Source organism: Ascidiella aspersa, chromosome 1 (assembly GCF_963924565.1).
Source record: "Ascidiella aspersa chromosome 1, kaAscAspe10.2, whole genome shotgun sequence".
In the NCBI taxonomy this organism is placed as follows: Eukaryota; Metazoa; Chordata; class Ascidiacea; order Phlebobranchia; family Ascidiidae; genus Ascidiella; species Ascidiella aspersa.
Window position 1 is genome coordinate 17,114,050 of NC_139447.1, and position 15,738 is coordinate 17,129,787.

The 15,738-nt window shown below is 31.2% G+C and overlaps 1 protein-coding gene across 2 annotated transcripts; it reads left to right on the forward strand.

Annotated features, from left to right (window-relative positions):
* The first annotated feature begins 2,121 nt into the window (after positions 1–2,121).
* On the forward strand, positions 2,122–15,579 carry LOC146168110 (uncharacterized). 2 transcript variants are annotated; one of them, XM_083398001.1, is made up of 21 exons: positions 2,122–2,941; positions 3,136–3,205; positions 4,769–4,886; positions 5,744–5,923; positions 5,989–6,132; positions 6,207–6,336; positions 6,408–6,534; positions 7,462–7,691; positions 8,259–8,419; positions 9,252–9,408; positions 10,969–11,150; positions 11,227–11,340; positions 11,405–11,565; positions 11,792–11,933; positions 12,005–12,139; positions 12,215–12,428; positions 12,485–12,735; positions 12,862–13,006; positions 13,673–13,790; positions 13,856–13,938; positions 14,898–15,579. In XM_083398001.1, the coding sequence occupies exons 1-21, from the start codon at positions 2,908–2,910 to the stop codon at positions 15,038–15,040; spliced, it is 3,039 nt and encodes a 1,012-aa protein (XP_083254127.1). In that variant the 5' UTR covers positions 2,122–2,907; the 3' UTR covers positions 15,041–15,579. The 2 variants fall into 2 exon arrangements, with proteins under 2 accessions (XP_083254127.1, XP_083254128.1); XM_083398002.1 differs by lacking the exons at positions 13,856–13,938; positions 14,898–15,579 and having other exon boundaries at positions 13,618–13,751.
* The last annotated feature ends 159 nt before the right edge of the window (positions 15,580–15,738 follow it).

Sequence of the window (15,738 nt, forward strand, 5' to 3'; positions counted from 1 at the left end):
TCAAGGAAATTCTGTAAACTTGAACCAATGATACTATTAAACCAATGATACTATTTACTCATTGCATAAGCTTAGGAAAGTGACGTCGCAAAAATACTACTGATATAAGTTGAATTGACTTATAATGAAGTGGCCTTTAAAATTTTCGTAAATAAGAAAATTCGATTTTATAAGTTCAAAAATCTAAAATATTTAGCTACATGGTAAACGGTATTTACCAAAAATAATTTGTCTTTTCTGCGTGGCAAGTGATTGCAGTAACTCAGGGCAACCAATCAACAACAGAAGCATCTCTGGACCTGCCTTTTTTGTTTTAGAGATATTTCATTGTTGTCTAGGAACAAGGACAATATTTTTCAACTGTGTTTGTATTGTGACATACGAATCCCACATGTTTTGCGTCATTTTAATGTTTTCTTTCTTAATAAAACTTTATCAACCGACCTATGTCGGCTTTCCTGGTTACTGTTGGGCCCAAATTGATTTTGTAGCATGTGGAAAATAATTTAATGATATATTTTTTATGGTTTTGACTTAGAATTAGCAAATCGCCTTTGTTTTTTTACAAATAATTTGTGACATCGGCCTGAACTGTAGTTCTAATTATCTGGACGCAATCTTCTAAAGATTGGTTTATGTTTTGAATATTTTAAAAACATGACTGGAATAAAAAGGGAAGCAGTGTGACAGGTGATAAAAGTAGTTGCTTTGAACCGATGTAACAGATTCATTGGTAGTTCTAGATAAAAACAGGATTTAGTAAACAGTATATTGTTGGTTCTCAACTTGCTTTACTGCCAAGCCTGCACATCTTATAACTGGTTGAATGATTGTCCCCAGAGGTCTAGGATGATTCAGGAGTTAAAACCGTGAAATGGTCTATTTTCTTGTCTTGGTTGCACTGTAATATTTTAAAGACCAATTGACTTTGGTAGTTCCTAAGTCTGTGATGTACTACTGTTCTGGATTGGTTGGTTTGCAGTGTTACAGTAAAATCCCAGCAAAAGCGCACCCAATTATTTTCACATCCCAATTTTGTTTCATCACAAAAATTTATCACAAAATCTAGGTTCAACTTTTTTAGCAAATTATTATTTATATTTTCAATTTATCAAGCGTGTCAATGAATATTATTCATGTCTTTAAACAAAAGTTAATCAAGCAACATTGCAGTTCTATAATTCCAGATTCAAACATGTCGTACATTGCCAGCTGGTTCACCTACATGCTCTTTGGCATCACGCTAGCTTTTATTTTTCATCATCATTCTGTGTAATTACAGTATAAAACTCTTCTTTTGTGTCCTCCTATGCTCCTTCACCATAAATCAAAAATTGTTGCGAATATCACTTTGCTTTAATTCTGTTTAACCACTACCATTATGCTTTAAATTTATGCTATGATATTGTTAGCAGTATAGCAATATGCTTTCCATATAAAATGGCAAATGAAGGTGGATCATTACTCTACATATACTATCAATCCAAATACATAAACTCACTTTGTTCTAACATGCTTCAAATATTTTACTTGTAAGAATATTACCCATTTACAACACATTATTATTTGCATCTAGCACAGAAGTTGACACTGAATGTCCAAGTTACAAACTTATTGGGATGTCACTGTATACTTTATTGTCCCAACTTTAATACAGGTGAATTTAATTTCACCAGTAACTTTGTTTAGTTTGATTTATTTGAAGTTTTAAAATATAAACTTTATCTATTATCCAGCTGTTTTTTTTTCGGTTTTATTTTATCTATTTTCTAGTAAAGCAAACTAAGCATGGCAATTATTTTTGGACATAACAAAAAAAGGAAAAATTTGTCAAAATTCATTCAAGTCAAAATCTAATAAAACACAAAAAATAACAAAAGCAAAAAATTAAACAAAGCCTATAGTTGCAAAACTATCAAAGCTTATAGTCAGCTTTTTGAAATTATTGTTCAATTCACTCTTCTATCAAAATTTAGTTTTAAATTACATCTAACAACATTTTAACTGTAATAGTGTATTATATCATCATTGGAGCTATGAATGTTATACTCGTGTACAGTAGTCAAATTTGACCACAAGGACTAGTTTATTGCATAAGGTTTAGCTAGAACTTTGTTTTTTGCCTTATATAGTTGACTTGTTGTGTATCTCTGATTTGGACAAATGTATTGAACAGTATTTGCTGTTTTTTTTTTCGGTTGTGATTTCCAATTGTCCCATTTCGTTTTACCATAATATGCTAGATCTTTGTTAATTTTTTTTCAATTTTTTTTACCCTGTATTTCAACTAAACTGTTAACTAAACAATTTTCTCCAATAACCAGCATCTTGTTTTTTGTTGGCAATTTTCAGTTGTTTGTCTTTTTGAAATGCCAAAAGTGTAAACTCAATTATAGAACCTCTAAAAAATAACTAATTTGTGTTCAACGGTTGTCAGTAAAACACTAAAAACAATGGATGATGATGCCAAGACGCTAATGTAGTGCTTAAACAGCATTGTGCCTTAAATCAATGAATTCCTATTAGGTCAAAATTTTGTCAAAAAAATATGTTTAGGTCAAATTTGTCAAAGCTAAACTTTTAGATCAAAGTTTTTCATTTTTTAGGTCAAAAAATAATTGTCTTACTAATAAGGCTTGTTGAATGCACAGTACAATATACAAAACATGTACATCGTGCCTGAGACAAGTCCTTATTAACTTCACGCTATTTAAAGCTGAATAAAAATGAAATTTGTTATATGATGGGGAAATTTAACATGTTACCCAAAGTTAATGCTACATAGCACTAAACATTTTAGTGTAAATATAAATCAAAATTAATGTGCAATAACATTATCTTGATAGATTTCTTTACTTTTTTTATAAATTCACATACTTTATTATTTGTTTATGAGATGTGTCTGACATGATGGAGAAGAATGACCGAACAACATTTAATGGTAAGAAAGAGCATAATTTATATATTTAAATTATTTTTAGCCAACATTGCAACCAACAGCAACTTTAAAGTTTATCTTAACTGATGTGGCACTATCCTTTGTTTGAATTTTGTACTTGTATTTATGAGGTTTACAGTGTAGGCTACCTCAAAGTTGATTGAAGTAATGTAATAAATAAACATATACTTTAATAGATGGTGCTGATGCCAACTTCTTAGGCAGAACAACACTGTCCCATGTGATTGAAGAAGAGGTGGATCAGTGGTATATATGTTAATTTTTGTCAAAATTTTGACCTATATTAGTTATAGCAAGAGTCTTAAACCTAAATTGCTTTAAGGCTCAAATTAAACCATATAGATTAACCTGTCGGCCACAAGACAGGGTGGTTCAAGAATGCCAACAACTGGTGTCACAATATTATTTTGTGACACAGGCCAAACACATTAGGTTAGCTAGGTTTAATTTGTTCATTTATAAAACAAGCAACCCTAGAAAAAAACTATGTTATTCAACAAACTAATGCCCAAAACAACTGCAGAAATAAAAAAGCTCCCACTTTAGAAAGATATTGAGCAAATAAAAAATCACATTTCTCAATGCAGTGATATTATCACAATAAATTTGAAAACAAATTATTAGAGACATTTTAACTTCACAGCTGTAAGGCTACACAAAGACCACATAAACAAAATTGTTTATTTAGCTTAAGTTACCAAGAAAATATGTGCACAGCACTTTTGGACTGCAAATATTTGCACAATGTGCTGACGTTTGCATAATTAGGTTGGCAAAGAAATAAATTTTAGGCTCAGCACCCTGAAATTGGCCCTGGTTTTATTGTACATTTTTGATGTTTTCTATGAATAGTTGGGACGCTTGTAGCTTCCAGGCGATCAGAAAATGTTTACCCATCACTAAATTAAAAAGTGTTATGTGGAACACAGATAATGATGTCGCTGGCTGCATGTGGCCCAGGTGCCTGTGTTTTGACTGCCTTGCACAAGATAACTAAAAATTTTAACACATCAATAAGGAACAAAATTATGCCTAAATAAAACACTTTAGTATTAGGTTTAAATCATCACTGAAAATTTGTTACTGACCTAAGTAAATTGAAACATATGAGTCACTGAAAGAGATAGTAATTTATACTCAAAATGCATCGCAACCTGACAAAAATTTCACAGGCTACATGTTTGAGAATCATGAGTTATTAAAAATATTTTTAATTAACAAAGCATTTATGTTTTAAACACTGTGGTCAGATAATTCTGACATCAATTTACTAAACTGAAATATTTTTACCTTTATAGAGCATTCAAGTTTTTCTAATACAACACCTGTTTTTTTAAATATATTAGTTTCATTAAAACTCAAATGAAGCAGTGGGTTAATAAATTGTGGCAATAATAGTATGAGTAATTTACTTTGGGAACACTTAACACCCTGTGTTAACGATTTTACTTAATGGCAATTTAGTATATTTTTTTTATTTTGCGGGATGGCAAGCTTAATTGTTCATTTAATTAGCGATAATGACTTTAAATTAGTTTTGAGACACACACCATAAGTTGTAACCCAGTCTCTGTTTAATGCAAACAAATTACAGAGATGTGTTGTTAAAGTCGGCAATTGGTAGACAAAAATATTCACATATGCAATGATTTGGAAAGCTATACTCAAAATGAAGACATGGATATATTATTTGTGAACACTTAAACAAAATAGCTTGCTTTGTGGGGATTTGATTAACACAGTTGCACAACAGTAGCTAATTATTGATACAGAATTATATCAGCAAAAATAATAAAATTGTTTATGCAGGGCTGAACCAGCACAATCAAATGAAGATTTATTGAAGTTGATTGAATCTCTTGAATCTCTTGAATCAACAGAAAGCGGAGAAGAAATAGGTTTTAAACTAAATGCTGACCCTCAACAGGTAAAATTTAAAAAATAGTACCTGCTATTAAAGAATTACTTTTGTCACTAAAATAAATACATTTTATATATCATTAATTCTATATATATATTTTGGCAATAATAAAAAAATACTTTAAAAAAAGGCCACTACTATTTGCAATTTTGTTATTTTTAATGTTATTGATGAATTGCAGATTTGGATATTTATAAATACCATGGTTTTAAAAATTCAAGCATATTTGCGACAAAACCTAACAAACTTAAACTTCTTATTTTAATAGATTGTATTTTTAATAAATTGTCTCTTCCTATTTTAATAAATTATAAAAATAAAACCAGATTAAACAGCGTAGCACATTTTTCTATACTGTTCAGAATAACCAATTTCATATTCCATTTAAATATTATTATTTGTTTACAGGGATTTGCCCAACTTTTTCAGGTTTTTATTGTTTGAAACCTTTGTCTGTCTTATATTTGCTCCTGCAATTCGGAAAAATTTAACTATTTTGAAATTTTAACATTTTATGTCAAATATCTTTCTTTTTAGTTTCAAATTTCTAACAATATAATTAGTTTTGGCTTTGAATCTAATGTTATAATTAAAACATAGAAACAAAATCAAATAAACTACTACAATATGTTTAAATAGAAAACATCTTTAAATACTGTGGTTAAGTTAAATTATAGAATGATGTATTGCAAACAATTTGATTGTGTATATAGGCCTAAGTGCCCCTCAAACTATATCTTATGTTATAAATCATTGAAATTGTTTCTTTTTTAAATTTAAAACATCTTACTGCTAAATAAATATAATATTTTACATGTTTATTAAGTTTTATTTATTGATAATTTGGAGATTATTATGTTCAGAAAAAAATAGATGAACTTCGAGATGAAATAAAGAGCTCAACTAGTGCATTTGCTTATCTTAATGAATTTGAAGAAATTGTTAAAAATGAATTGCTGTATATTGGATCAATACCGATTGAACGACTGCAAAAAGAAGAACAAAAAATAAAACAGGATTGTGTCACAAACCAGGAACTACATGTCAGTATTTGAATATTTTTCTACTTGTTACAAAATAAAACTAACAGTGCCTGTTGTATTTTAAGGCTGCTGAGCAACAGAGATGTATTCAAAGGTTAATCCATCTTACAGAACAGGCAAAAGAGCGAATATTCCTTGAACTAAAACAACATCAAAAACTAGCTGACATTAGAGAAGAAAGTTTAAATACAAAGGAAAAGTTAATATATGTAAGTATCGGAATCATAAAAATGAATGTAACATGACCTGGCAAGTTAAAAATTGAGTTGTTAATTATTTTAAGGAACAATTACAAAAGGCTTTTCGGCAATCGGAAAATGATCTTCGCCATGTGCTTGAAAAACGAAAAGCGGAAGTAAAATCGTTTTATGGAAACCTTACATTTGCTGATAGCCAGTATGGTGGAACAAAGGGTAAAGAACGCATGAGAACTTTGTCTTCATTACTCCTTTGGCCTGATGAAAAATATCTTACTTTATTTTAGGAAGGAGATGGAGAGTTGAGTGGTCTAAAACTCCACAACCTATTCAAATTAAGCTCCGTTCCTTAAGAGGTTTCCGGGATAAAGTGCCAGCGGGAAGATACGTTTTTATGGTTTCATTGTATGACAGGTATAAATTTTCAATGGCATCCCAACCTAGCTGCTTGGCTTAATCTGCATTGTATTGGTTAAGTGCTTCAAGTTTTATATATGAGTTAAAATTGCAATTTTAATTGAATGTAAACTCATAGCTGAACGTTATTTTTATCTCATAAATTCTACAACCAGAGTTCATCTGGGCCTTACATAGAGATGTTGTGGATTTGGGCCTCGCATTGACACATCGAATCCTAGTATATTTTTATTAAATTATTTAACCTCGCTTTTCTTTGGAGGGAAGGCTTAATCTTAATATACCCTACTTGAGCAGATGTGTAAACTGTAATATGTCCAGCTTGTTGAAAACTTTATATTATGCCAAATGCCAATATTATAGTATGTACAATGCAACACTGTCACTGCACAATAAACTCTTTAGCAATTCGGTCTATTATTTTAGCAATTCGGTCTACTATTGACATAACGAATACTCAACAATTACACTGTGCATAACTGCATAACCTCGCTGAATATTGGCCTAAAGTTGACTTTAAGAAACCATATAGCGCATTTTGTTGACGGCCAGCATGTTTTACAATGTAAATTGCTTTTTCGTTACCTTTTAAGTATTTTGTCTCATTCTGAAAGTTGCTGCAACACAAAACCTAGAAAACTTGCATCTTCTAGGCTTCTGGCTACTGGGCCACAATGTTTAGCAAAGTTTAACAAAAATATTTGAATAATAAAACAATTGACTTTACTTTAGCTACAGACAACTAAGTTTTTCAACTAGAGTTTTTCTTTTTTATTTATGATAAACCAAAAGTACTGGGTGCACAAAAATTAGGCCCTATTTTTTGACCAATAGAAACTGATAAATAATCTTTTAGATAAATAAAAATAAAAATACATTTTCGATTGAACTATGAATAAATGTGTTTAAAAATATTAAAAACAGATTGGGTGGCCATGTTTTACGATGGTCAAAACTTACCAGCCAACAATGGGGAGGAGCAACACTTCCTGTTTTTCACAATGGACATTTTTCAAGCTTTGAGATGAATATTGATCAAAGTGTATTTACTGTTCTTCCTCCACAATGGAAAGTGCAGCCAGGCATGGTTTTGGTGTTTGAGCTATTCCTTCTCCGAGGTTCTGTTAGTCCAGTTGACCGTGTCATAGCATGGGGTAGGTATAATGACAAAATCAGTAACACCAACTTGTATGCATAGCAGCACTTAAATCCAACCTGTATGCCTAACAGTCACTTTTGTATTTGCTAATGGTTCTAAACAGACCACAAAACTCTACTGGGTAACTTTATGAGGCTAACAGCCATAAGCTTCATGACTAATCTGTGATATGTTTAAAAATCTGTGATTGTATATTAATTAAAACTCTTTTGGTATTGAGAAAATAAGTCATAAACTGATGTTTTATATACCATGATTCAATATTCTCCAAAATATTTAATTGCATACAACTTACTTCAAAAAAACTGTAAGTCTAAATGTTGTAGTTGTTTTTAATAAACATTTGTGCCAATTAAAAATACCCCAAAATACCTAGTTATCGCAATTGGTAAAATTCTTTCTAATTTAGTGCAGTTATAGCGTCTCATGCTTTTCCCAAGGTCATTGGTTGGGTTAACACTACATCATGAAACTTTGTTTAATTATTAAGGAAATACAATACCAGTTGGACACACAAAAAAAAACTCACAGTTCCAAAATTATCCTCATTTTGTCTATATAGGTTGCTTTCCTATTTGCGATGGTCAGTTCAAAATTGTTCAAGGTCAGTATAAATTGCCACTACTTAGGGGACATATGGATTCTATGATTACAAAACATTCAACGATTGAACATCTTATGGCCAGTGATATAGATCATTGGATTGGAAACATGTACATTCAGGTAGTAAATATATCATTTAATTATAAAATTGTTTGTCTGAAAAACATATAAAAAGTCTGTGTGGCAAATTTTAAGTAAAAGTGAAAACAAATAGCACATGGAAACAGAAGTTTAACCATCCAAGATTTAGGGTTAGAAAATAAATTGCACTCGCCAGTCACTTTTTTAATTTTGTCTTTTTTAGTGACATAGGGACAATGAGCTAAATATGTTATTCGCAATATTAAGAAATATTTTTTATTAAACTATTATTGATTCATTCGAATTAAGATACTGACGATGCTTATAATAGCAAAATGTATTTAACAATTTATAACATCCAAACAAACAGATTTTCGGATAACTGAGTTCTGTATTTAGTTTAATCTTTATCATTGATATGCAACCAGAATCGTTTGTTTTCACCATTCGGATTCAGGCAGATTTTGGTATTTGAAAGAAAACTTTGATTATTAACTATTGAAAATATCTTGCAATTAATGTTAACAGTTCCAGCATTTTTATTTGCTTTGTATTGCGAGGTTCTATTTGTTTTGTTTTAATTTATTTTTGTTGTTATTTAAATATTTAAATTTATAAAAAATGTTTTGAATTTCTTTAAATGTTTCAAAATAATAAATATTTTTGGAATCATTTTATAAAGGAATACTTTTATATATTGTTGGATTCAGCGATTATAAATTAAATTTACTAAATAAACATCTATTCAAGAAATCTTGCATTATATATACCACTTTTCAAGTGAATTGTTTGAGAATCTAATTTAATTTTTATTTTTACAAAAAAAAAGTTTTTTATCTTTTAAACACTAAGAAATACATCAATTTTTTAGATTACAAGACTTCCCAGATATTTATCTGGACAAAAAGAGTATGAGGTAGAATTGCAATTTACATCTGGGCTTTTGAGTTTTCCTGATCGCATAGTTGATGCAGAAAAAGCTGTAGATGGCGAGAAAATTCCAGCATTAGGTGATGTGGATCAATCAGGTAATATTAAACTAAATATTAAACAAGAGTAATAAACAAACAAATTTTGTGTTTCGTCATAAAATATTTTGATGTCTGCGTTCAGTAAATATGTGGCTGAGAATTTGGATTGGTCTTAAACGATTAAAAGTGGTTTGACAGAACTGCATGTACAAACTAAGTGTCGTAATGTGATTTTTAAATTTTAATATACCTTTGTTACGTTGTAATTAAGTGTAATTATACTACAATCAAAATTATTTTAAATAAAAGATGTACAACCTAAGGCAAAGTCCTGGATTTCATAAGGCGACTTATGCACTGTACAGTAATAAAGAACCTAAGCCCACAGATGAAAAAAAGTTTCTATTTTTGATAAAGAACTACTGACTTTCAAGATTACAGTCTTAGTGATAACTAACACATTAAAATAATTTTAGACTCAGAAGCTTATATGCCTATAATTTCTTGTTTTATATAGAGTTTAGCATTGATTACGATTAGGGCGATTATTTTTTGACTTGTCAAAAAAAGTCAAAATTTTGTCAAAATTTACATGTTCGGTCAAAATTTGTCAAAATTCTTTCAAGTCGAAATCAATTAAAATCACATAAATCATTTACAAAGTTAAAAAAAACTACAGTCTGATTTTTGAAATTGTCGTTCAGTTAACGTTTTATCATAAAAGATAAGTTTGGAATTAAATTCAACGACATTTTAACTGTATTATATCTTCATTAGAGCAATATACAGTATATGCGATCCGGCAGAATTAATCACCCAGACCTAGTTTATCGCATTAGGTTTAATTCAAACTTCATTTTTGCTTTATATAAGTGTGTATCTCTGATTTGGACAAATGTAATGAACAGTATTGTTTGTTTTTGTTAGCTTTTATGCCTTGTATTTCAACTGTTTACACATTATATTTCTAAAATAACCAGCATCTTGTTTTTCTTTGGTATTTTTATACTAATTTTTTAGGTCAAAAAATAATTAATCGCCCTAATCATGGTATACAAGTATTTTTATAATTATATATATCTGTTTTTACAAGGCTTGTATAGCCATATAATCCAAGACATATTTCAAACAATCACAGCCGCACAATAACACAAAAATAACAAAAGGATGGTTTTCTACTTCTGTGTTGTACAATGAAGCTGTTCTGTATCGTTGTTTTGCTAACTGAAGACAAAATACAGAGCCATAGGAAATAACTCAAAACTAAGCGCTAAACAACATAAAAACTCTTATTACATTTTTTGCCAATAAATAAATGTATTTAAACTTACGTCACTCGGACAAAGCCAGGAAGCTGCGTAGCAAAATTTTATGTTAAAGTGAAAATAAAGAACTAGATTCAGTAAATGACCCCTAGTGGAAAATCACGAAATACGTTGTGCTATTTACTGTCTTGTCCGAAATATTACATTATAAAATAGTGCGGCAATGTGAGAAACACCTACGTTTTGGGTTGCGGCCATGAGATCTCAATCCATACTGTATTTCCATAGTCGTTTAATCGCCTTAATTATATAAACGCATAGATTAATTTTTGGTTTCCTTTTTGTCTTTCAGACGATGGTACATCCACTTCAAGTATGAGTCTTTATCGAGGTAAAGTCGATCTGTTAGAGCAATCATCAACACCATCAAAAACTAATTCTACTAATAAGCAAACACACCCCTTTACATCACCACATCTTCGCCAAAGTAAAGTTTCTACTGCCAAACAGCCTTTCAGTTACTCAAACAAAAATGTAAATACTTCACTTACTTAAATACACATTTAGTGTGCACTTTGCTACTTTAAATACTTACCCAAAATATATGCAGAAAACTGAATACAGTGATGTAGATTCAGATGATGAAGTAATTCCTGTTCCAGGTCATGATGGAATATTTTACAAAATACACTACAAAAATCCTGTGGAAGACTATACCAACCAGGTTTACTTTTTAACATACGGTATTGCATGTATATGGTTTAGTTCTAATATTCACTTTGTTGTAGAAAATGCAAACAACTCTTGTCCCCAAAACTCCATTGCTGAACAGGATTGTTAGAAAACCAAACCTAACTCACATTGAGGAATTAGAACAACACACATTTTCAGTACAGCCACCTTATTCAGTAGCAAAGAAGATACACCAATCTGGCCATGAAAGAGCAGAGTAGGATTTTAAACTTGTTTTAATCTTTATTACAATTATATTGTTTTAAATTTACCCTTAGGCCTACTATTTTTTTGGTAGAAAGTGTGCAAAAATGTATATTTGTTTTTAAAATCTATGATTTACAAGTGTCGCTAAAGGTATTGTTTTTAACTTCTGCTAGCTAATGGATACCACCACAAAATTATCTTTTCGGTTTGCTGATAAATAGGTAAATATTTTTTAGGTATGTGGGAAGGATGTTTCTTTCGGAGATGGGCTTTTCCCAATATAGAACCAGGGAGTTTTGGGTGACAATCTTGCTTTTGTTTTTGCTGTGGTTCCTTCGCCTCTACGTTCATTACTGTGGTCAATGGCTTTTTCTTCAGGTTAGCAAAAAGTCGAATTAAAACATCACTAATTTCGGATATCACAAACAGCCAACACCATTTAATTCTAGGCACTTCTTCTGCCTGTCAGTTCGTTTGTGTTTTTCCCTTACACTGTGGATCTCAATTACCAATCTGATTTACTTACAACTGGTGAAGAAATTGGAGTGGTAGTTTTGGGACCAATATCTAACATCACTGTCCAGGTACTTACAAAATGATAAATGAACGACTTTCATATGTCAAAATGATTTGAAGTATATAACTTATATGTCATACAGATTTTTCTTGTACTTATTTCATGGCTAAGTCAACTGGTTCTCGGATCTTTTCCACTGATTTTCTCAAAGTTCATTCTTTCCTTTTCTATCTGGGTCGTGCTCGATCCTTTTGTCATTTTAATTGTTGACTCAATTTTGGGACATTATATTCAATCTTCCTCACAACCTGTTGGTGACGCATTCAAACTTTATTGGCATTTCTTAGATACTGAAGGTAAATAGTTGTAAAGTGTATAATTCTTAACCTAATTAAAATATACTTATTTCCAGGATCTGGTGTTGTTGGAATTCCACTTACTATTTTTCTTTATTTTGTCGTGACATTCATTGCCATTGTGGTACTCTATCTTTATTTTCTCAAATTGCACAACAATGGAAGAATGCTAGATGTCTTTTTTCGTCTTCATGGTGATGAAGATTCGTTTTTTATTCCCCATGATTTGGAGCTGAGTAACCAAGAGTTGAGCTACATTGTGAAAAAATCTGAGCAGTGGAGGGGTTCCGATGGCGAAAGAAGAAAGGTTTACTATCTTCTCTAAATTTAAGTTTCACAAAAAAAGTAAACTAAGTAAATTCTCAAGCAAAACAGTCGGTATTGAAAATAGCGCTGTATTTCTGTATTTCACTATTGGTATATCATTTTTCAGGTTACTGTGTACGACTACATTTGGGATGAAGATAGTGATGAATTAGAATCTTGCAAAAATCAGGAGATAACAACTCACATTGCAATTCACACACTCCACTTGGATGGATTGCGTGAACTATACCGCCATTTTTTAAGAATACCTGGTAACTACCTATTTTTTGTTCCGTTGTGCAATATGACTTTTAATATATAGTTGTTTAGTGTATTTGCTGCAGTCAGAATTACAATATAAACAAGAACACAAAAGAATAATTAATGAGACAATAAAAGAGTTGATACGCTTTTATGAGTTTTTTTCCGTAATAATTTTAGGTGTTGCACTGTTTTCTCATTTAAATATATACACATGGTTCCGTTTACAAGTAGCTTTTAGGAATGACTAATTGACACCAAACAATTTCTTCGTGAATTTGGGTCAAATTTTATTTAGATCTTCTCTATCGGCCTTTATATACATGTGTGTAATTAATAAGTTAGGACGAAATGCTTATCTTCCGTAAATACCAAACACCGTTCAGTAACAAGATGTCCCATACTTTCGTCTTATTAAGGTTGGTAATCAATCTGCCATTGTAGACAAACACACGTGTACAACATTTAAACGTCTCATTTTCGTTAAATTTGTAGGTGAAAAACGCAGCTATTTTGGATTTTATCGATATATTCCGCTTAATTTTTTAAAATCAGACTTGTAAAGCCTATAGAAATAGAATAATATTCTATATATTGTTATATTTAACACTATATGATGAAGGATATAGACCAGTGCCGATGGTGTTAAACAAACAACGGATGCATTTGTAATGTAGACGGAGCGATAGTTGAAGTTTTTGGAGAACTTGGATCTGCAAACTTACTTCCGGATGTCAAAACTGCACTACTGAAGCGAGCTAATAATGTGGAAAACTTTTTTGCATCAACCATAAGGTAGCAGCACGCGCAGTGCCCAACGAGTTTTGTTTTTGTTATTACAATTATGTTACTTTTTCTAGTTTGGAGAGAAACGGCGTTGCTGCTTCAATTTCTCCAGTGTCCAAAAAAGTCACTCATAAACAAACTTTGAACCTTCCAAGGGGTGCGTATGTTTTCATTTAAATATTAGAATACTAAACTTAGGATCGGATATAGAGGGGGTGATGTGGATGGGAGTCACCCTCTTCCTCTTTCCCGCCAAAAATGTCAAACAAAGTCTACTCTTTTTGGTAGCCTAAAATCGCGTTTATACTACGCAATCATGTTATCTTATCATTGTTGCGTCACTACGAAAGTTTCCTTTGTCTTGCCATTATACGGCCACAGCACACCATTTCCCCGAAATCATTACAATCATTTGGTTGATGTATTTTCTTTCTATACTGGGGATAAATCAGGTTAAAAAAAGAGAAAATAACACTGCTGGGGTAGACAACATTTTGCCTTTCGAGGTCGCCGTGAAGCATATAGGCTACAACAGAAGGTTTGCGATTTCTAGTAAAAATAAAAAGTCCCCTTCCCTGGAGTGAATTGCTGGATCCGCCCCTGAATGTATTCCCTTTATTTGACTGTTAATGAGCTATTTACTTTGCCTGGATCGGCGTTATTCAACACTAGGGACTTGTTTGGGGTCGCCGTGTATTATTTCCCTAATAAATGAATGGGCTAAAAACGGTTAAATTGGACATTTTGCCGAAGAAGCAAAGTACTCATTAGTTAAATTATTGTGTTTATAACGAAAAGCGCCATATTTAGGCAGCTAAATAAACCAACAATGACCATACATTATTCTCCTGCTGCACCAATTTTATGAGATTCGAAAATAACGATTTTATAAAACTTAAACTGCAAAATATTCTGTTTTACAGGCGCCAACAAAAGTTAGTATAGAAGATATTTCTTTTTTAGTTTTTTGTTTATTTTAATTTAACCAACTATTGGGGGTCGAATGAGCTCTTAAAAATCATGAAACGCGGACGAATGGTATAACCTTATAAATATTCTTCGTAGACAATTTAACTTCCTTCAAGATGGTGCAATTGTAACTATGGTTTATTACAGATCACAAGGAGAGGCCATTAACTGGGGATTCCATGAAAACGAGAGAAACAATTCGCCGGGATAGCAGCGAATCTTCTCTTGACAATCATTCCACTTACGCATTGGACCAAATGCAAATAATTCCGCAAGCATCATATGCGTAATTTTTCTCTATATAAATAGCTATTCGTATAACATTAGAATTTTTTATTTTTTAAATCGAAACAGTATAGGATTGCGTACACGCAAAGTCGACTGTCCGGTGTTTTCAGCGCGTTACTACTGAAATAACAAAAACAGTAAAATAGTGAATATTTAAACCTAACAAATGCTTTAATGTTTTTTTAGAAGCTTTTGATACACCGCGTAAGCTATAGAACTTCAAGTTTCGATAATATAATCGTGAATTCAGTGATTTTAATGCACCGTCGCATAGTTATAGTTTTAGCAGTATTCTGTATAAATTTTGTATACATGCAGTTTGTTCTGTGCCCTTAGATTACGTTATTATTAATAAAAGCACCTAGTAGACCGTGTAATGGTTACTCCCCATCGCTGTAAAACGCTTAAGTATATAAAAATCATGGTTTTAAACTCTGTATTGTATTGTACTAGCCTCTATGTGTATTTTACGTCACTGTTTTGATGTTATAATTTTAGATAATTAAAGAAAGTTATCAAAAAATATTGCGATTCTTTTAAAAAACACCATAGAGTCAATGGATCGACTTTATAGTCACAATTTTAGAAGACTCTGAGATAATTAGAAAAATGCTTTTATCCATACTCAGTACCCAGCTGTTTTTAAAACTGTTTAAAACGCCAGCAAAAAAAATACAACACGTCCACTTTTAAGCATGTT